At 40.6% G+C, this 19,541-nt stretch overlaps 1 protein-coding gene across 1 annotated transcript in view; it reads left to right on the top strand.

Annotated features, from left to right (window-relative positions):
• Positions 1-19,541, top strand: part of grin2aa (glutamate receptor, ionotropic, N-methyl D-aspartate 2A, a) — a 648,709-nt gene that overhangs the window by 494,936 nt on the left and 134,232 nt on the right. Inside the window, exon 5 of the mRNA XM_034191285.1 lies at positions 9,855-9,969. Within this exon, the coding sequence (XP_034047176.1) occupies positions 9,855-9,969 (115 nt within the window). The remainder of the gene's footprint in view (positions 1-9,854; positions 9,970-19,541) is intronic.

Here is a 19,541-nt window from a genome sequence, read left to right as displayed (position 1 = left end):
TCATTCTTTTCCAAAATTTTAGAAAAGGTGGTTTCACGGCAGCTCGTACACCACCTCACTGAGAATAATCTTTTTGAGCCACTGCAGTCTGCTTTTAGGAAATATCACTCCTCAGAGACAGCGCTCACTAAAGTAGTGGATGATTTTCTGCGAACAATGGACTCAAACACCACTACAGTTTTGGTGTTATTAGATCTCAGTGCTGCGTTTGATACCATGGATCATCATATTTTGATCAATAGGTTGGACAGTCTTTTTGGGATTACTGGAAGTGCCCTTGCGTGGTTGATGTCATACCTGTCCAGTCGTTCTCATTGTGTTTTGTATAATAACACTACCTCTAAACTTAGTGACATGAGATTTGGGGTTCCACAGGGATCCATTGTCCCTGTATGTAGCACCCCTTGTCATATACTGTGGAGTTTTGGGATTGCCTTTCATTATGTTGTTGATACTCAGTTGTACATGCCGATAACTGCAGGAAATCTCATTCCCATAAAATCCCTGGAGGACTGTCTTCTATCAGTGAGAAGCTGGATGTCTAGTAATTTCGTACTTTTAAACTCTGATATGACTGAAATGATGATTCTTGGTCCAACAAGACATCGGCATCAGTTTTACCAGCTGGCGCTCAGCCTGGGTTCATGTATCATACATCATATGGACAAAGTCAGGAACCTTGGGGTAATTTTTGATCCCACGTTGTCCTTTGACCTCCACATGATCACAGCCTTCCACTGCGATCTCCATCCGCCACTCCTGCCCTGAAATTTTAATGCACACACTTTCTTTCTACACATTTAGTAAACACCTTCACTAATTTAGAGTCGGGGTCACTAGATGGTGGTGGGTTTGCAGGGCAGGGTGTGGTGCAGCGGTGTGCTGCGGCCTCCCATGGCAGTCTGCCACCTGTCGTCTCCTGCCCTGCTTTTAATGCAAGACTTTATCTTACAAAAAAACATGTTGAGTCACACTTCACAAACAGAATTTTCAGTTTTGCAAATGCCTTTTTTTTACGAGTGCAAAAATGACGTATTTACAATTACACATCTATTTGTATAAAAAACCAACACACAAGTTACAAATCGGAAATTTGTGTTTGTGGATTGCAAAACACGTGTGCAATTCAAAGACTATTTGTTGATCACTCTCTCTGCATTTGCAGGTATTAATGAGAAATTTAACTCCATAAATAAGTGTCTTTTCAATTAAAAAGGACAAGGTTTACATGTACACACTGTCTTTAAAGCAGAGACACTGTTGATCAGAATGCATTGCAGCAATGCATTATGGAAGTTCAGGGTTTGTTTTTATTATTATTGTAGTACGTTAGTTTAGCAGTGTTGTTAGTGTTATAGATTTGTTGTATTTTTATAGTTAAAGGAATGTAGTTAGTTTGATGAAGAGTTATGTTGTGACCACAAAAGGATGTTGCAGTTTACCTCTTCTGCCCCTGTCTAGGCTGTTGTATGTTCAAAGTAAATGACATTTTTTTTACCAGTAGCAGTGGCAGCCAACCACCCTCCCCCCTTCCTGCTGCCAGTCACAAAATATGCAACAGACAGGAATTAATATGTTTGATTTTAGGGTTTACAAATGTTTTTGACCATTCGGCTTTACTCACTATGCCAGCAAGAAATGTTAGTGGACTGAAATATAGGGGAACTAAATTTAGCAGAAGCTAATTAATCTGCTGATGGTTTCAAAGTTAGCTTAAACACTAATCTGCTAACAAAAAAGTCAGCTTCACAAATTAGAGGATTGTTAGAGGATGAGCAGAACTGTGTCCACCACTGAATAAATGTATAATTAATTCTAAAAAAAAAAATATGAACCCTTTTAAGATCTTCGGGTCTGTGGGACACATTTTCAGTTTTTATCTTAAGAAAAGTGATACAAATAACAATTTTTTCAAACTAAGATTCATTGGCATTGGCTCATTTTCTGTAAGGAACATACAGTTGTATGCAAAAGTTTGGCCACTCCTGATAATTTTCATGATTTTCCTTTATAAATCATTGGTTGTCTGGATCAGAAATTTCAGTTAAATATATAATATAGCAGACAAACACACTGATATTTGAGAAGTGAATTTAAGTTTCTAGTATTTACAGAATCTGTGCAATAATTATTTAAACAAAATTGGGCAGGTGCATAAATTTGGGCACCATTGTCATTTTATTGATTGGAACACAAAATTGGTTTGATAAGCTCATTGACCTCCTTACACAGGTGAATCCAATCATGAGAAAGGGTATTCAAGGTGGCCATTTGCTAATGTTTCACCTCTTTGCATCTTTTCTAATGAGCGGCAACGTGGGAGCCTCTAAACAACTCTCAAATGGCCTGAAAACAAAGATTGTTCAACATCAGGGTTTAGGGGAAAGATACAAAAAGCTATCTCAGAGGTTTCAGCTGTCAGTTTCCACTGTGAGGAACATAGTGAGGAAATGGAAGACTGCAGGCAGAGTACTAGTTAAGGCCCGAAGTGGCAGACCAAGAAATATCTCAGATAAGCAGAAGCAAAGGATGGTGAGAACAGTCATAGTCAACCCACAGACCTGCTCCAAAGACCTACAACATGATCTTGCTGCAGATAGTGTCTCTGTGCATCGTTCAACTATACAGTGCACTTTGCACAAGGAGATGCTGTAATACAGAGGAAGCTCTTTCTGCTTACATGCCACAAAGAGTCGCTTGAGGTATGCTAAAGCACATTTAGACAAGCCAGCTTCATTTTGGAATAAGGTGCTGTGGACTGATGAAACTAAAATTGAATTATTTGGACATAACAAGGAGCAGTATACATGCCTGAAAAAGAACACAGCATTCCAAGAAAAACACTTGCTCCCTACAGTAAAATTTAGAGGTGGTTCAGTCATGCTGTGGGGCTGTGTGGCCAGTGCAGTTACTGGGAATCTTGTTCAAGTTGAGGGTAAGAGGGATTCAAGTCAATATCAGCAGATTCTTTAGAACAATGTTCATGAATCAGTGAAAAAGTTGAAGGTGTGCTGGGGCTGGATCTTTCAATAAGACAACAACCCTAAACATTGCTCAATATCTACTAAGGCATTCATGCAGCAGAACAAGTACAATGTTCTGGAATGGCCATCTCAGTCCCCAGACTATACTGTGGTGTGATTTTAAGCCGGCTGTCCATGCTCGGATACCAACAAACCTGAGATGTTTTGTAAAGAAGAATGGTCCAAAATACCTTCCACCAGAATCCAGACTCTCATTGGAAGCTATAGGAAGCATTTAGAGGCTGTTATTTCTGCAAAAGGAAGATCTACTAAATATTGATGTATTTTTGTCTGTTGGGGTGCTGAAATTTATGCACCTGCCTAATATTGTTTAAATAATTATTGCACACTTTCTGTAAATCCCATGAACTTCATTTCACTTCTCAAATATCACTGTGTTTGTCTGCTATGTGATATATTTAACTGAAATTGCTGATCCAGACAACCAATGATTTATAAAGGAAAATCATGAAAATGATCAGGGGTGCCCAAACTTTTGCCTACAACTGTAAATCAGAAAACTTTTCAATGACACCCCCCCCCCCCACCCCCACCCATACCCCCTCTTCACATTTATATTCGATACAAGGTCTTTGGGTCCACTAGACCCGGGGCCATTGAAAGTGTGGAAATCATAGGTCCTGTGCACCCTCTGTGCTCTCTGGGCCTGTAAGTGAGTGAGTGAGTGAGTGAGTGAGTGAGTGAGTGAGTGAGTGAGTGAGTGAGTGAGTGAGTGAGTGAGTGGAGTGGAGCAGAGTGAAGCAGGTGAATGGGTCCTTGGTGTGAGCACCCACTGTTCCTGCACAATGTTGTAACATTATGTGGTGATTGCACCCACATTCAAACACATTTGTCCGCAATCTGTGGGGACCTGACACTATAAATAGCTCTGTCAGCATGGTACCATACCCAACCTGGTCGTGATTCAGCAGTATGAAATATACATTAATCTATTGGTTTGTGATATTGTGATGAAAAGTGCCTCATATTCATCACAGCAGCACAAATTCATTTTAATTCATTCCGTGACAGCTCAGTGAAGCGGGGGATGAGGGGTGGTTGTCGTTAGGGTTGGGGGAAGGAGTAGGGTTAGGTTATGGTTGAGATTAGGGTTGGGGGTAGGAGTAGGGTTAGATATAGTGAGTTTAAAAAAATCCTGTCATGAAAATTTGATTCATTTTGTGAAGGGAGGATGAAAAAAAGTGAGACGTGGGCTGTCCATACCACAACTGATCAAGATTGCAAAGTGATTCTCTGTTCAGGCTGCCTTACTGCTGATATTGGAAGAACCAGAGGGTTTTGATTGTGATGCAGAGGAAGATGTTTCAGAGGTTCACATTTCTAAACATTCAGAGTCTGAAAATGAGTTTGTAGACGAGAATGAATATCAACCAGCTCTGAAGCGAGAAAGAGCCTCAGGACCAGCCCTCCACTGGCCAGGACTACTCTGTGAAGTGTGTGTACCCAAGATCGACAGAAAAAAACACAATATACATGCACCCAGTGCAAAAAGTACATATGCAATACACACAGTGAAACTCATGTGCCCCTCATGCGTGGTATAGTTTGGTCTGAAAATGACCAAGTTCAATGGAAATGATGTGTTGTTCAGACAGGTGTTGTGTAAACTGACCTGAGTAGGTTAAATTTCTAATGAAATTCAAATAAATTACAGACTATAGTTTTGGAAAAACCTGCTTCGTTTGTACATTTGTTTATTATTTTCAAGTTATCCCCATTTTATGATGTATTTCTGTATTTTCTCAGATTTTAATTAAAAAAAATAAAAATGAGTTGCAGTTCTATTGATAAATGTGATTTAACAAAGGTAAAATGAATACACTTGGCATATGTGTTGTTTATATAACTTGCAGTTGGGATGAAGTAAACACCTGTTGAGTATTTCAACAAAACAAGTGTGATTATTTGAATTAAGACCCCAAAATGCTATGGGTCCACCAGATCCAGCAGGACTCCCTGTGTAACAAAAATTGAAGACCCTGTAAGGGTTAAACTACTGCAAATCACCAAGATGACAATGCTTATATGGCCGAGGGTATTTTAGCATTATGATGTATTTTTTTATTCTTGGTGGACAATAAGAATCCACTCTCTGACTAATATATGTAACTTCATGATATTCAATCATTGTATCTCTGAATATGCCTTAAAAATGGTCATATGTGGACTAACTGGAGCTTTAGTAGAGAAGCTTGAATCTTCGACTGGACTGGGTTGCTTGACGCGAGGACGTTTCGCTTCACATAGCAGAAGCTTCGTCAGCTAAAATTCTTGCTCTGGTGGTCTGACTTCTGTCTTGACTCTTGTAGAGAAGAATAATCAAGAAGTCACAAAAGCTGGAGTTTTAAACCTAACTAGACCCCTCCTACCGAGAGGCAGACTGCTATAGGCTGGTGACTAAAACAATAGCTTTAATTAGCACCTATTGTGCTCTAGTTAACACTCTCCTAATGACAGGGCAGCTGTCCCTCTCCCGATGGCTCCCTTGACGATGCTGCTGATGACGTGAATGACTCATTACCATGAACAAAAGACTGAAACTGCTTTGACCTAAGTACCCCATTGTAAACAGGGGATAAAGCGTGTCTCAGACCCCCTCCCCGGTTAGGGCTAGGTTTCAAACGTTTCACAAAGAATGCCTCTTTGACTCCTCTCTCAAACCATTTCTTCTCTCTAGCTAATATTTTAACTTCCTTATCCTCAAACATGTGGTTAGTGTCTTTAAGGTGGAGATGAACTGCAGACTGAGGTCCACTGGCGCCCTCTCTGCAGTGCTGGTATAGCCTTTTGTGTAAAGGTTGCTTAGTCTCACCTATGTAGTGTTCGTTACAGTTTTCCTGACATCTGATAGAATACACTACGTTGCTCTGTTTGTAACTAGGGATCCTGTCCTTAGGGTGAACTAATTTCTTTCTCAAGGTGTTAACCGGTTTAAAGTAAACTGGGATTTTGTGCTGTCTGAAGATCCTCTGTAGTTTTTCCCCTACTCCTGCTAAATAAGGGAGAGACACTCCTCTTCTTCTTGTCTCTGTCTCCTGTCTATCTGGTCTCTTTGTTCTCTGGGACTTCTGCACTTTGTCCAGGGACCATCGTGGGTACCCACATACTGTGAGGGCTTTCCGGACAAGTTGTTGTTCTTTAGCCTTTCCCTCTGCAGTTGTGGGCACCTGTAGGGCTCTGTGTTGAAGCGTCCTGATCACCCCGAGCTTGTGTTCAAGGGGGTGGTTTGAGCCAAAGAGCAGATATTGGTCACTGTGAGTTGGTTTTCTGTAAACCCCTGTCTGGAGCTGCCTGTTTTCTCCAATCGTAACATCACAGTCCAAGAAGGCTAAATGGTTGTTTCTGGCATCCTCACGTGTGAACTTGATATTGGCGTCCACCGAGTTGATGTGTTCTGTAAAGTCCTCAACTTCCTGTTGCTTGATTTTAACCCATGTGTCATCAACATATCTGAACCAGTGACTGGGAGAGATGCCCGTGAAAGACGTCAAGGCTGTCTTCTCCACTCGCTCCATGTACAGATTGGCCACAATGGGGGATACCGGAGACCCCATTGCACAGCCATGAATCTGCCTGTAGTAATTCCCCCTAAACAGGAAATACATGGTGTTAAGACAGATCTTCAAGAGCTGGCAGATGTGGTCTGGTGTGAGTTTGGTCCTTTCAAGTAGAGACACATCCTCCAGCAGTCTCTGCCTCACAGCTGAGACAGCCTGAGCGGTGGGGATGCAGGTGAACAACGAAGTCACATCAAAAGACACAATTGTTTCATCTGCCTCCAGCTGCAGGTCCTTGATCTTGTTCACAAAATCTTGTGTGTTCTCCACATGGTGTTCTGAGTTACCCACTAGCAAAGCGAAACGTCCTTGCGTCAAGCAACCCAGTCCAGTCGAAGATTCAAGCTTCTCTACTATGGAAACCACCTGGACAACTGAGAGCCTACACAGAAACATTGCGACCAACTGTGGGCATGAGGCCCTGGCACTGGTACGTAAGCTGGAAAAGACTGCTAAAAAGATAGCTAATTTTAGAAACCACTTAAGATTTAACCTGAGATGCAAACAAAACAATGTTATTCCCAAATGCATGAAGCAAAAGGCACTAGAAGCAGGTCACACAGCAGAAAAGATCCAGCACAGTTACCTTAGGAGGATTTTGGGTCTTAGAATTAGAAGGCTTCATTTTAAAATATTAGACCTCCAAAATAATCTTGATAGTCTGCACAAAATGTTAGAAACTTTAAAATTCAAATGGCTGAGCATTTAAAAAGTAAGGAGGGGCAAATCAGGAAGTTTCACAACCTTTTAGTGCAGAAAAGGCGTACTTTCAGTGGGAGTATTTTTAAAGATACACCCAGACAAATTAGTGACAACAGGGAAAATTGGGTAAGAATCTCTCCAACAGGGTTCTTACACAGACAGAAAAGGATGTGCTCGCTAAAGGACTAAATTTCTCAGTGACCCCTAAACATATACCGACAGTAGATTACATCACTGCAGTAGAGTCAGCCATTAAACATAACAGTTTGTCAGAGTCAGAAGCTGAGGACCTCCGACTAAGAGTCACAGCAGTGCTGAATGGTGCGAAGCCTCCTCCGTCCAACATCACAGGAGAAGAACGGAAAGCTTTGTCAGCACTGCAAAAGGACCAAAGCATCCTTATCCTGCCAGCGGATAAAGGCAGATGCACGGTGGTCCTGAACACATCTGACTACGAGGCCAAGATCAACAACTTGCTCAGTGACTTCAATACATACGAACGTCTGAAGAGAGACCCCACGAGCGGCTATAAGAAGAAAATCATTAGCTACCTCCAAAACCTGGAGAAAGAGGGACTCATCAACAGGCAGACATACTACAGATTGTACCCTGGGGACGCCACTCCGTGCATCTATGGACTGCCCAAAATCCACAAACAGGATGTGCCACTCAGGCCTATTGTATGTAGCACAGATTCCATCACGTACAATGTGGCCAAGCACCTCAAGTGGATTTTGGCTCCTCTAGTGGGTAACTCAGAACACCATGTGGAGAACACACAAGATTTTGTGAAAAAGATCAAGGACCTGCAGCTGGAGGCAGATGAAACAATTGTGTCTTTTGATGTGACTTCGTTGTTCACCTGCATCCCCACCGCTCAGGCTGTCTCAGCTGTGAGGCAGAGACTGCTGGAGGATGTGTCTCTACTTGAAAGGACCAAACTCACACCAGACCACATCTGCCAGCTCTTGGAGATCTGTCTTAACACCACGTATTTCCTGTTTAGGGGGAATTACTACAGGCAGATTCATGGCTGTGCAATGGGATCTCCGATATCCCCCATTGTGGCCAATCTGTACATGGAGTGAGTGGAGAAGACAGCCTTGACGTCTTTCAGGGGCATTTCTCCCAGTCACTGGTTCAGATATGTTGATGACACATGGGTTAAAATCAAGCAACAGGAAGTTGAGGACTTTACAGAACACATCAACTCGGTGGACGCCAATATCAAGTTCACACGTGAGGATGCCAGAAACAACCATTTAGCCTTCTTGGACTGTGATGTTACAATTGGAGAGAACAGGCAGCTCCAGACAGGGGTTTACAGAAAACCAACTCACACTGACCAATATCTGCTCTTTGGCTCAAACCACCCCCTTGAACACAAGCTCGGGGTGATCAGGACGCTTCAACAGAGAGCCCTACAGGTGCCCACAACTGCAGAGGGAAGGGCTAAAGAACAACAACTTGTCCGGAAAGCCCTCACAGTATGTGGGTACCCACGATGGTCCTTGGACAAAGTGCAGAATCCCAGAGAACAAAGAGACCAGATAGACAGGAGACAGAGACAAGAAGACGAGGAGTGTCTCTCCCTTATTTAGCAGGAGTAGGGGAAAAACTACAGAGGATCTTCAGACAGCACAAAATCCCAGTTTACTTTAAACCGGTTAACACCTCGAGACAGAAATTAGTTCACCCTAAGGACAGGATCCCTAGTTACAAACAGAGCAATGTAGTGTATTCTATCAGATGTCAGGAAAACTGTAACAAACACTACATAGGTGAGACTAAGCAACCTTTACACAAAAGGCTATACCAGCACCGCAGAGATGGCGCCAGTGGACCTCAGTCTGCAGTTCATCTCCACCTTAAAGACACTAACCACACATTTGAGGACAAGGAAGTTAAAATATTAGCTAGAGAGAAGAAATGGTTTGAGAGAGGGGTCAAAGAGGCATTCTTTGTGAAACGTTTGAAACCTAGCCCTAACCGGGGAGGGGGTCTGAGACATGCTTTATCCCCTGTTTACAATGGGGTACTCAGGTCAAAGCAGTTTCAGTCTTTTGTTCATGGTAATGAGTCATTCATGTCATCAGCAGCATCGTCAAGGGAGCCATCAGGAGAGGGACAGCTGCCCTGTCATTAGGAGGGTGTTAACTAGAGCACAATAGGTGCTAATTAAAGCTATTGTTTTAGTCACCAGCCTATAGCAGTCTGCCTCTCTGTAAGAGGGGTCTAGTTAGGTTTAAAACTCCAGCTTTTGTGACTTCTTGATTATTCTTCTCTACAAGAGTCAAGACAGAAGTCAGACCACCAGAGCAAGAATTTTAGCTGAGGAAGCTTCTGCGATGTGAAGCGAAACGTCCTCGTGTCAAGCAACCCAGTCCAGTCGAAGATTCAAGCTTCTCTACTATGGAAACCACCTGGACAACTGAGAGCCTACACAGAAACTAACTGGAGCTGTGCTTCTCACCAAATTTCAGTCATTCCTTTTGCAATCCTTACCAATTTTCCCTGCTTTTCTTCATTTTTATCTTCTTCTGTCTCTCAGGTATATGATGAATGTGACTTGGGATGGCAGGGATCTGTCATTCACCGAGGATGGTTACCAGGAAAATCCAAAGCTGGTGGTTATTGTTCTCAACCAGGAGAGAGAGTGGGAGAAGGTAGGAAGTGGACCTTTTAAATTTAAATGTCAAGGTGTCTACAGTCTTACACACACACACACACACATATATATATATATATATATATATATATATATATATATATATATATATATATATATATATATATATATATATACGAGGACTATTAGAAAAGTATCCAACCTTATTATTTTTTCAAAAACCATATGGATTTGAATCACGTATGATTACATCAGACATGCTTGAACCCTCGTGGGCATGCGAGAGTTTTTTCACGCCTGTCGGTTACGTCAATCGCCTGTGGGCAGTCTTTGAGTGAGGAGTCGCCCACGCTCTCGTCGATTTTTTCATTGTTTAGGAATGGCTCAGAGACTGCTGCTTTGTTTGATCAAATTTTTTTCAAAAACTGTAAGGCACAACTGAGTGGACACCATTCGATAAATTCAGCTGGTTTTTGGTAAAATTTTAACGGCTGATGAGAGATTTTGGTCTGGTAGTGTCGCCGTAAGGACGGCCCACGGCACCTGACGGCGATCTGCGCTTCGAGGCGGCAGCGTCTCACCATTTCAAGTTGAAAACGTCCACATTTCAGGCTCTGTTGATCCAGGAAGTCGTCAGAGAACAGAGAACTTTCAGAAGAAGTTGTTGTAATGAAAGAACGTGCAGGCAGAGTCGCATGTCGGGCCGGACCCGACCGCGGGGGGTCGCGACAGGAAAAACACCTCAGTTGGAAACCTTAACGGGCAAGTTGGAACATGCCCAAGCTGTTAAACAATTTCTCACTCACTTGTTGAAAGCCATCAAAAGCTGCCTGAATTTTACAAATGGTTTTCAACACGGAGGTGTTTTTCCTGTCGCTGCGCACACAGATTTGCCGAGTCGTCACGGAAACAACTCGGTGAATTTGCGCGCACGTCTTTCATTAAAAAATGTCCTTAAACAGTGGAATGTCCTCATGCTGGCCTCTTCTGAATCTTCTCTGTTCTCTCACGATGTCCTGGGTGAATTAAGCCTTAAATTAGGATGTTTTCAGGTCGAAACAGGCCGACGATGGCGCCTGGAAGCGCTGCACGACGTCCTGCTCTGTGGGTAGTCCTTACACCGACAGAAACACCCCATAATCTGTCATCAGCCGTTAAACTTTTTACCGAAAATCAGCTTAATTTCTCGAATAGTGTCCAGTCGGATATTCCTCACAGGTCCAGAAAAAATGTTGATAAAGCAATGCGCACTGTCTCGAGCAGCGTGTGAAACAAAGGAATTCAGCCGAGAGGACGGGATCACATCTCACTCAAGGCCTGCCCACAGGGAAATGACGTCACCGACACGCGTGAAAAAACTCACGCATGTACACGAGGGTTCAAGCATGATTGGTGTAATCGCACGTCATTCAAATCCATATAGTTAAAAAAAAAAAATAAAAGGGCCGGTTTATTATCTAATAGACCTCTTGTATGTATATATATATATATATATATATATATATATATATATATATATATATATAAGGTCTATTAGAAAAGAAACTGACAGTTTTATTTTTTTTAAAAACTATATGGATTTGAATCACGTGTGATTACATCAGCCAAGCTTGAACCCTCGTGCGCATGCGTGAGTTTTTTCACACCTGTCGGTGATGTCATTCGCCTGTGAGCACGCCTTGTGGAAAGAGTGGTCCAGCCCCCTCGTCGGATTTTCATTGTCTGAGAAGTTGCTGAGAGACTGGCGCTGTGCTTGATCAAAATTTTTTCAAAAACTGTGAGGCACATCCGAGTGGACACCATTTGAGATATTCAGCTGGTTTTCGGTGAAAATTTTAACGGCTGATGAGAGATTTTTGATTGTTTCTATCGCTGTAAGGACTTCCCACGGAGTGGGACGTTGCGCAGCGCTCCGAGGTGACGTCGTCATCCTGTTTCAAGCTGAAAACCTCCAAATTTAAGCCTCTGTTGACCCAGGACGTCGTGAGAGAACAGAGAACTTTCAGAAGAGGTCGGAATCAGCAGTTTATCCGGACATTCCAATGTTAAAGGAGATTTTTTTTAATGAAAGACATGCGGACGGATTGGTGCGTCGGCTCGCAGTTTTTGAAAAATTTTGATCAAGCACAGCGGCAGTCTCTCAGCAACTTCTCAGACAAAGGAATTCCAACGAGAGGGCTGGACCACTCCTTCCACAAGGCGTGCTCACAGGCGAATGACGTCACCGACAGGCGTGAAAAACTCTTGCATGCCCACGAGGGTTCAAGCTTGGCTGATGTAATCACACGTGAATCAAATCCATATGGTTTTTAAAAAAAATAATAAGGTTGGATACTTTTCTCACAGACCTCGTACATATATATATATCGTCAGTCAAGGGTGACGGCTATTGTATTCGGTGACATACGTTACCCTATAAGGTAAAGCATTTCAGATGATGCAGACTATTCCTTTTCAGAACCATAATAGCTGTTCCACTATTTTCCATTCCATTTCACCAAAAGTGGAGCAACTTTAGCTATTGACCCCTGTGCAAATTGAAATGGACTTATCTCACTATTTTTTGCTGTTTTTACCCATAACTCCATAATATTCCGTAATAGATACTCCAAACTATACCTTTTTGGAGTCTTTATCATGAGACACATAATGTGGTGTGTCTTCAAATATGACTGAATATTTTTTTTTCCAATTTTGACCCAAAGACATGCAGGTTAGGTGAATTGGAAACTAAATTGTCTGTAGGTGTGTGTACGGGTATGAATGTGTTTGTTTGTCTATATGTGGTCCTGCAACAGATTGGCACCCTGTCCAGTGTGTACCCTGCCCTATGACTGCTGGGATAGGCTCTCGTCTCCCCATGACCCTTAATTGGAGTAAGTGGTTGAAGACGAGTGAGTGAGTGAGCAATCCTTCACTGACCCCTTCCTGGCTCTAACTACCACCCTGGGATGGCCATCATACATTTGTGTAGACCATGTTATACTGATGTTGAATTTAAAGTGTTGTTTAGTCCCCTTAAGTGGAGACAGTTAGCTCACACTTGGCTTTGGGCTCATGGACTAAAACCGCAGATGGCTTTTATCAATGTATCAGAAGACACCCCACCTCTGGATGGCAGTAATGTGTTTCCTAACCACTTTACTTTAGCCTGAAGAAGCCACTTGGCAAACCAAACAGGAAGTCCACCTTTCCCTTGGTCCTGCATCCCATCACCTGGAGACTGACAGCTGAGTGGTCATGAATTGGTGTGTTTATGAATTAGAACTATCTTTGGACTCCCTTCCATCTGAACCATCCTGCCGTTATTGTAGCTAAAGTAGATTCACAGCTTCACTTATTTTCTTATGGGTTTCTCAGCCAGGGTAATCTGTGCACATTGTCTGGGTTTAGGTGCAATTGCAGTCGTGGTCTCTGACAGCGTCCCAAACAGCAGTTAATCAAAATATGAGACCTCCATTATTGAGGTCACCATGTTTTTGTGTCTCTCTCTGTGTGAGTGTTTAGGTGTGAGTGTGTTTTCTCTTCCACACTGGTTATTGACAGAAACATTGATCTGCAGACTTGTGCTCTGACCCTTTTCTTCAGGTCACAGCTGTGTTTGTGTGTGCGTTTTTGTTGCATCCCACAGAGTCTAGTTTCAAACACTGGCTTTTCAAATTTCATATTTCTTAATGATGCACAGACAAAACAGAAGATGTGTTGATAGTTGTGTTGATCACCACTGCATGACTTTTCTACAGAGACAAGTGGGATAATTTACCAGCAATCAGATAATTAAATAAATTAAGTTCATGTCTTGATGCTTGAATTGTATTAAAATTAAAATGCTAAATGTGCCACAAATTGTTATTTTTCTCATATTTATAATGCCCTTTTTTCTGTATGAGCAACTGTATTCCACAATTATTCTGAACTGTTTTATGGACACGTGCCTAACTTTTCATCATTTAAATCCTGGCTGATCCATTACATTACCTGGCAGTTTAACCTGTGAACCTCTCCCTCATAAAATGATACAATACCTGTAGAAACACATGGACTATGATATGGTTCAGGGACAATAGTTTTTATGGATCAATCTGATTTGGTGTGATATGATGCTATCAATTTTATTCGTGAAGCCATTCATTTTCCCTTTTAGTTAGAATAAGCAAATTCTATAAAATGTTCATTGCTTACCTTGAGATGACTACACTTTGTGCTAAAGATTTGTTTGGAAAAAGTGTTAAATTCTACAAGTTATTCTTGCATATTATTACTAGTGGTGGCTTTAGCAGATCCCTCATGGCCTGCTCAAGTTGCACGATGTTATCTCACCAAGTGAGTAATACAATTTAGTACATAATGTCAAGACGGGTGGCTGCCTGGCACCAGGAGCGGCTGGACCCGCAAAGCGGACTCCCAGACTTGGTTTAGGCGTGTGAGAAATCATGGTCTTTATTCCAGGCTCAGGTTCAGTAAACGGGTGATCAGTCAGCGGAGCAGAGACACAATACGGGTTAGGCAAAAACGCAATCATGTTTAGGCAGGGTTCAAAGGCACGAGCAAACGCAGTTTTCAAGAATGAGGCAAAAAGGCAATGTCGAGCAGGACAGAGCAAAACATGGTACACGATAAGGCAAGAAATCAATACAAGATACAAAGGCTGGAATGTGTGCATAGAGCGACAACAAACTGGCAAATGTGTGGTGGCTGGGAGGTGATTAAATAGGCAGGTGTTAACAAGGTGCATGTGAGGAGAAGGATCTAGAAAGGGGGCATGGCTGGTGAACAAAGAGTATGGATGGTACAAGATGGTGAGGAAGGGAGTGCGCAAAGCAGAGTGATGTAATAGACATATGACCAGTGATGCCGGTAACGCATTACTTAGTAACGCGTTACTAAGTAACGCGTTACTCTAATCTGACCACTTCTTTTAGTAACGAGTAATCTAACGCGTTAATCTTTCCAAGTCAGTAATCAGATTAAAGTTACTTCTCCATGTCACTGTGCGTTACTATTATTTTTCATTGTGGGTCGATAGCAGCATTAAACTTGGTCCGTGGGCAGGGGGTCGGGGTTCGACTGAACTGCCCACTTTAAGCAAGCTGTGAGCTTTTCATCCGCGGTTTTTTGCAGCTGCTCGACTCGTCCTCACCTCTTAAAGGGCGGTGATCAGCACACCTGCACTGAGCTTTACGAAGACATTTTTATACTTTTTTCCTCCTTTATTTAGAATTCTGAGCTGAGCTGCTCTGTATCATATCGTCTCGTTAAAAACAGCTGATCCTCCGCGACGCGTCAACAACTAACACTATTTTCCACTCAAATGCACCTAAACTCTCTTTCTGAGGACCACATGATGTGAAAATGCAATAAAACTTTCTTACCTGTAAATCTGGTCCTGTTTTTTGCATAAATAAATGTTATCCATTCTTTGTGCTCAAACGCCAAAGCAGGGGTGATTCCAGATGGGATGGGGGCGTGGGGGAGGGATGTGCCCCCCCCCCCCCCCACAACAGCCCTAGATTAAAGGTCCAGTTTTGAAGCCGTTTTTTACTACAACTACTAATATTGCTTAAAATAATAATAATTTCGACAAGTAAAATGTTTAGAGAGAATTTAAATGTTAGAAAAATGTTAGAATTTAATAGTTACATTTATAAACAATGTAGGTTTGAAATTGCAGGTTTTACTGTTACAGTGCTGTCAACAGTTAAATATGAGGTCAAGAAAGAGGTCTTTATTTTACTTTTTATAAAACAAGTATTTATTTTCATTGAAGTCAAGAAAGGGTGACTATAAAGTGAGTTTTGGCAAAACAGGTATCATTGTCATGTTGACGTGGGTTGTTGTCGGCAGCTGGGGAAAGTAACTAAAAAAGTAACTAGTAATCTAACTTAGTTACTTTTACAATTGAGCAATCAGTAAAGTAACTTAGTTACTTTTTCAAGGAGTAATCAGTAATCAGTAATTGGATTACTTTTTCAAAGTAACTGTGGCAACACTGCATATGACAATATGTCTATTACATCACTCATAGACAATATGTCTATTACTACAGAGCTAGTGGAGTGACAACACAGACAGAGATGCGAGAAGGATGAAAACATAGAGCAGGTGCAGGGTGTGGAGTGAAACAGAGAACTAAGAACAGAGCTACAACTGAATATAATATTACTATGAACAACAGTAAAAATAAAAACTGAGGGCACAAAAACATAGCCAAGAACTAGGCATGACATGAGAACTGATCAGGAGACATGGAACAAAATACTAAAGTGAAACTAAACAAGTGATAACTTAATTAAAACTGGATGAGAAAGTAAAGATAAATGTTAAAACTAAATTAAACACAAACTGATTTAAGAAAACAAGGCGGTAAAACAAACCATATGAAAAAGCAGTGACTAAACAATAACAGAAAACAAATCCTGACGTAACAGTACAACAAATATTACAAATAAGAGGAACAAGTGCTAAATTAATAAACAATAAATGAAAATGCAAGTGATTGAAGAAAAGTAGAACAGAATGAAAGGCCAAGTAAAAGGTAACAAAGGAAACAAAGTGACAAATCAAAACAGAAGACCACCTAATGAAAATAAAATAACTAGTAAATCAAGACCGGGGCATGTGAAGGGGAAAAAAGGAAGAGGAAAAACCCGAACAAAACCCCAGGTCCGGCCGAAATTGTGACATGTAATTGCTCTATATTATATGTTTATTATTATATTATATTTATTATTTAATACATATAAAATGTTGCATTGTGGAAGAGTTCCCCATCTTATGTGCAGTAAAATGAACAGGAACAACATATTTTCAAGTCTTCATCAGCACTGAAATTGATTGATTTTTCCTCCTGAAAAATCAATCAATTTGATTTTTGTGATAATTTCAAATTTTACAAATTGAAATTATCACAAATATCTTTTAGTTTTAAATTAATGCACTAATTCTGAAGGTTTGAATATTAAAACTCACACATGCCAAAAGGCATTATAGGAAATTGAGCCTCCTCATCACTGGTTGGCTGTTTATTTATTTGTAAAAAAAAAAAAAAAAAAAAAAAAACACAAGTTACTGTAATGTGTGTGTTGGTTTTTACAAATAAAAGTGTTTTTGTAAATATGCCATTTGTTTTTCATTTGTAAAAAAGGCATTTGCAAAAATGAAAATTCTCTTAAGTGTGATTCAGTGCATCGAATGGCAACCATGTGACAGTTGGATGCTAGTTAAACCCCCATCCAGTAGATGGGAGTGTTCTATGGATTTTGACCCAAAATGCATGGAACACTGGCATGAATCACACTTAACAGAATTTTACTCAGAAGTGTTGGCGGTACTTAAACTCAAAACTGGCTTGTCAGTAGCTGATAGTCTACGGGAGTCAATACTAAAAGTTAGCAGTTATCTGTATCTTCCGCAATTTTTTTTTTTTTTCAGTTTATTGGCTTATCATTAAAAAAGTTAACTTTTCAGTTAGAGGATTAGTGGTAAGCAAAGCTAACTTTTTGGGTAGCTATGCCCACCACTGGTGTCAGTAAGTACAATACAGTAAGTACAGTACAGTAAGTACAATATAATAAATCATTTCCAGGTTAACAATAAATTTACCACCAAGATTCTCAAAAAACAGAATATTATACTTGGAATGATTCTGCAAAGTCAACAGACATGTGAGGAACCTTATCATCCTCGGTAGAGGTAATTATACTATTTTCACCTGTGTTTTTAGCATTTTGTGAACAAAAATGTGCCTTTATCAACTTATGCAGATTCTGCACACATGCATCGCCATCTTTACTGTCTGAGGAGTAAAAGGGATATATATATATATATGTATATATATATATATATATATATATATATATATATATATATATATATATATATATATATATATATATATATATATATATATATAATTTTTTTTTTTTTTTTTCTTGATTATCTGTAACAGAGAATGAGCATCTGTCTGGGAACTGTTTCCCCAAAAGAAGCTATAAAAACGTAACAGTACTGTAAAACTGTAAAAGACTTCACAAAAACAGCTTCACCTTTTGAGTTGGAGTGATGTCACAGAAACAGAGGGAGAGAGCTGATGAAATGAGTCCAAAATAAAGACAGACAGAAACCCAGAGTGGAAACATAATTGGAACTCTTCACACCATTTTTCATTTTGCATCTGCAAACACAAGGGTGAGGGAGATAGACTTCCATGATGATCAAAAGATAAAAATCCAGTAACTACACTGATATATGTATATGCCCTAAAATATATAATGCATCTCCTTGGCATCCAGGAAACAAAGAATTGAGGAGTCACAGATAGAGACAGATGGGCCACGATCGCAACAAAGAATGAATCAGCAGCATCGTGCTGAATGTTTTCACTCTCTGCAGGTGTTTAGCTCGTGTTTAAAGCTTTTACTCCTGCCGTTTGCTGCAGCCCCACACACAGAAAAGGTTGGATGATTTATTTCCAAGCTGCTTTTCAAATTGCTACACCTGTTTGGCAGCATGAGTGTTGTGTTTTGGATTCCTGAGGATTACAGTGGCTTGCCAAAGTATTCAGCCCCTTGGTATTTCACGTATTTTAATTCATGTATGGTATTTCAAACACAAAACATAAATCAGGTTTCCTAATATAAAAATTTGTAAAAATGATCGTCCTTAGACTCAAACTGAAAGCAAATCTCTACAACTTGATATAAATTCATTAAAAACATAAAAGCCAAGATGATGGGATGCATAAGTAATCAGCCCTTTTGGTATAATACCTGTAAATAATCCGTTTTATTGCCTTTCTTCAAACAAGTCAGGCGATGGATACATGGACATTTCCAAGTCACTGAATATGTGTTGAACTTTATTTAAATCAGTTATGAAGAAATACAAACAGTATGGCACTCTATGGTAAATCTGTGTGGAGTAGATTGTTCTCAAAAACTGAGTGACTGTGCAAGACGGAGATGAGTGAGAAAAGCCACCAAGACACCCAGACAACCCAGACCTTTTAGGCTTCTCTGGCTGTGATTGGAGAAATTCTTCATAGTGCATATTTTGCATTTTGTATACCCAGTTATACATCTTCATGATGAAGTGGAACAGAGGAGGGTTTTATTAAAAAGAAGACCTGAAAGTTCAGCTACAATCTGCCAGAAAGTACATCTGAGATGCAAGCCTAGATGAATGTTTTGGTGAAAAGAAAATCCTCAGCTTTTTGGTGTTTTGACACTCAACAGTAGTTTTTTTTTTTTTTTTCTGAACATTCCTCCATCTGTCATCATTTGTAACACTTTGTGGCTATGTTTCTGGCATGCTAAAACATTTGCACTCAATATGCTTTGTTGTTCCTGTAAATATTGCCTGCCAGAAGTTGTGATCATGTGATATCAGTTAGGGATTCTGGTAGCAATGGCATCACATGGTGTTGTTAGGGTTAGATGTTTTGTGTGATGAAGTGAGTGGGGTGCAATGTGCAGCTTGCAGCCTGGATCAAAAGGTGCACCGCCTATATTTGGGCTACACAGCACATTGACAGAAAACAAAAAAAGTAACTAGTGGCAATCCCTTGCTATACATGGATTCAGTTTTTCTTCCAAAATCTAAAAACACATA

The sequence above is a fragment of the Thalassophryne amazonica genome, chromosome 16, assembly GCF_902500255.1.
Source record: "Thalassophryne amazonica chromosome 16, fThaAma1.1, whole genome shotgun sequence".
NCBI lineage: Eukaryota > Metazoa > Chordata > Actinopteri > Batrachoidiformes > Batrachoididae > Thalassophryne > Thalassophryne amazonica.
The sequence above is the reverse complement of the archived record's forward strand: the minus strand, read 5'-3'. Positions and strand labels throughout refer to the sequence as shown.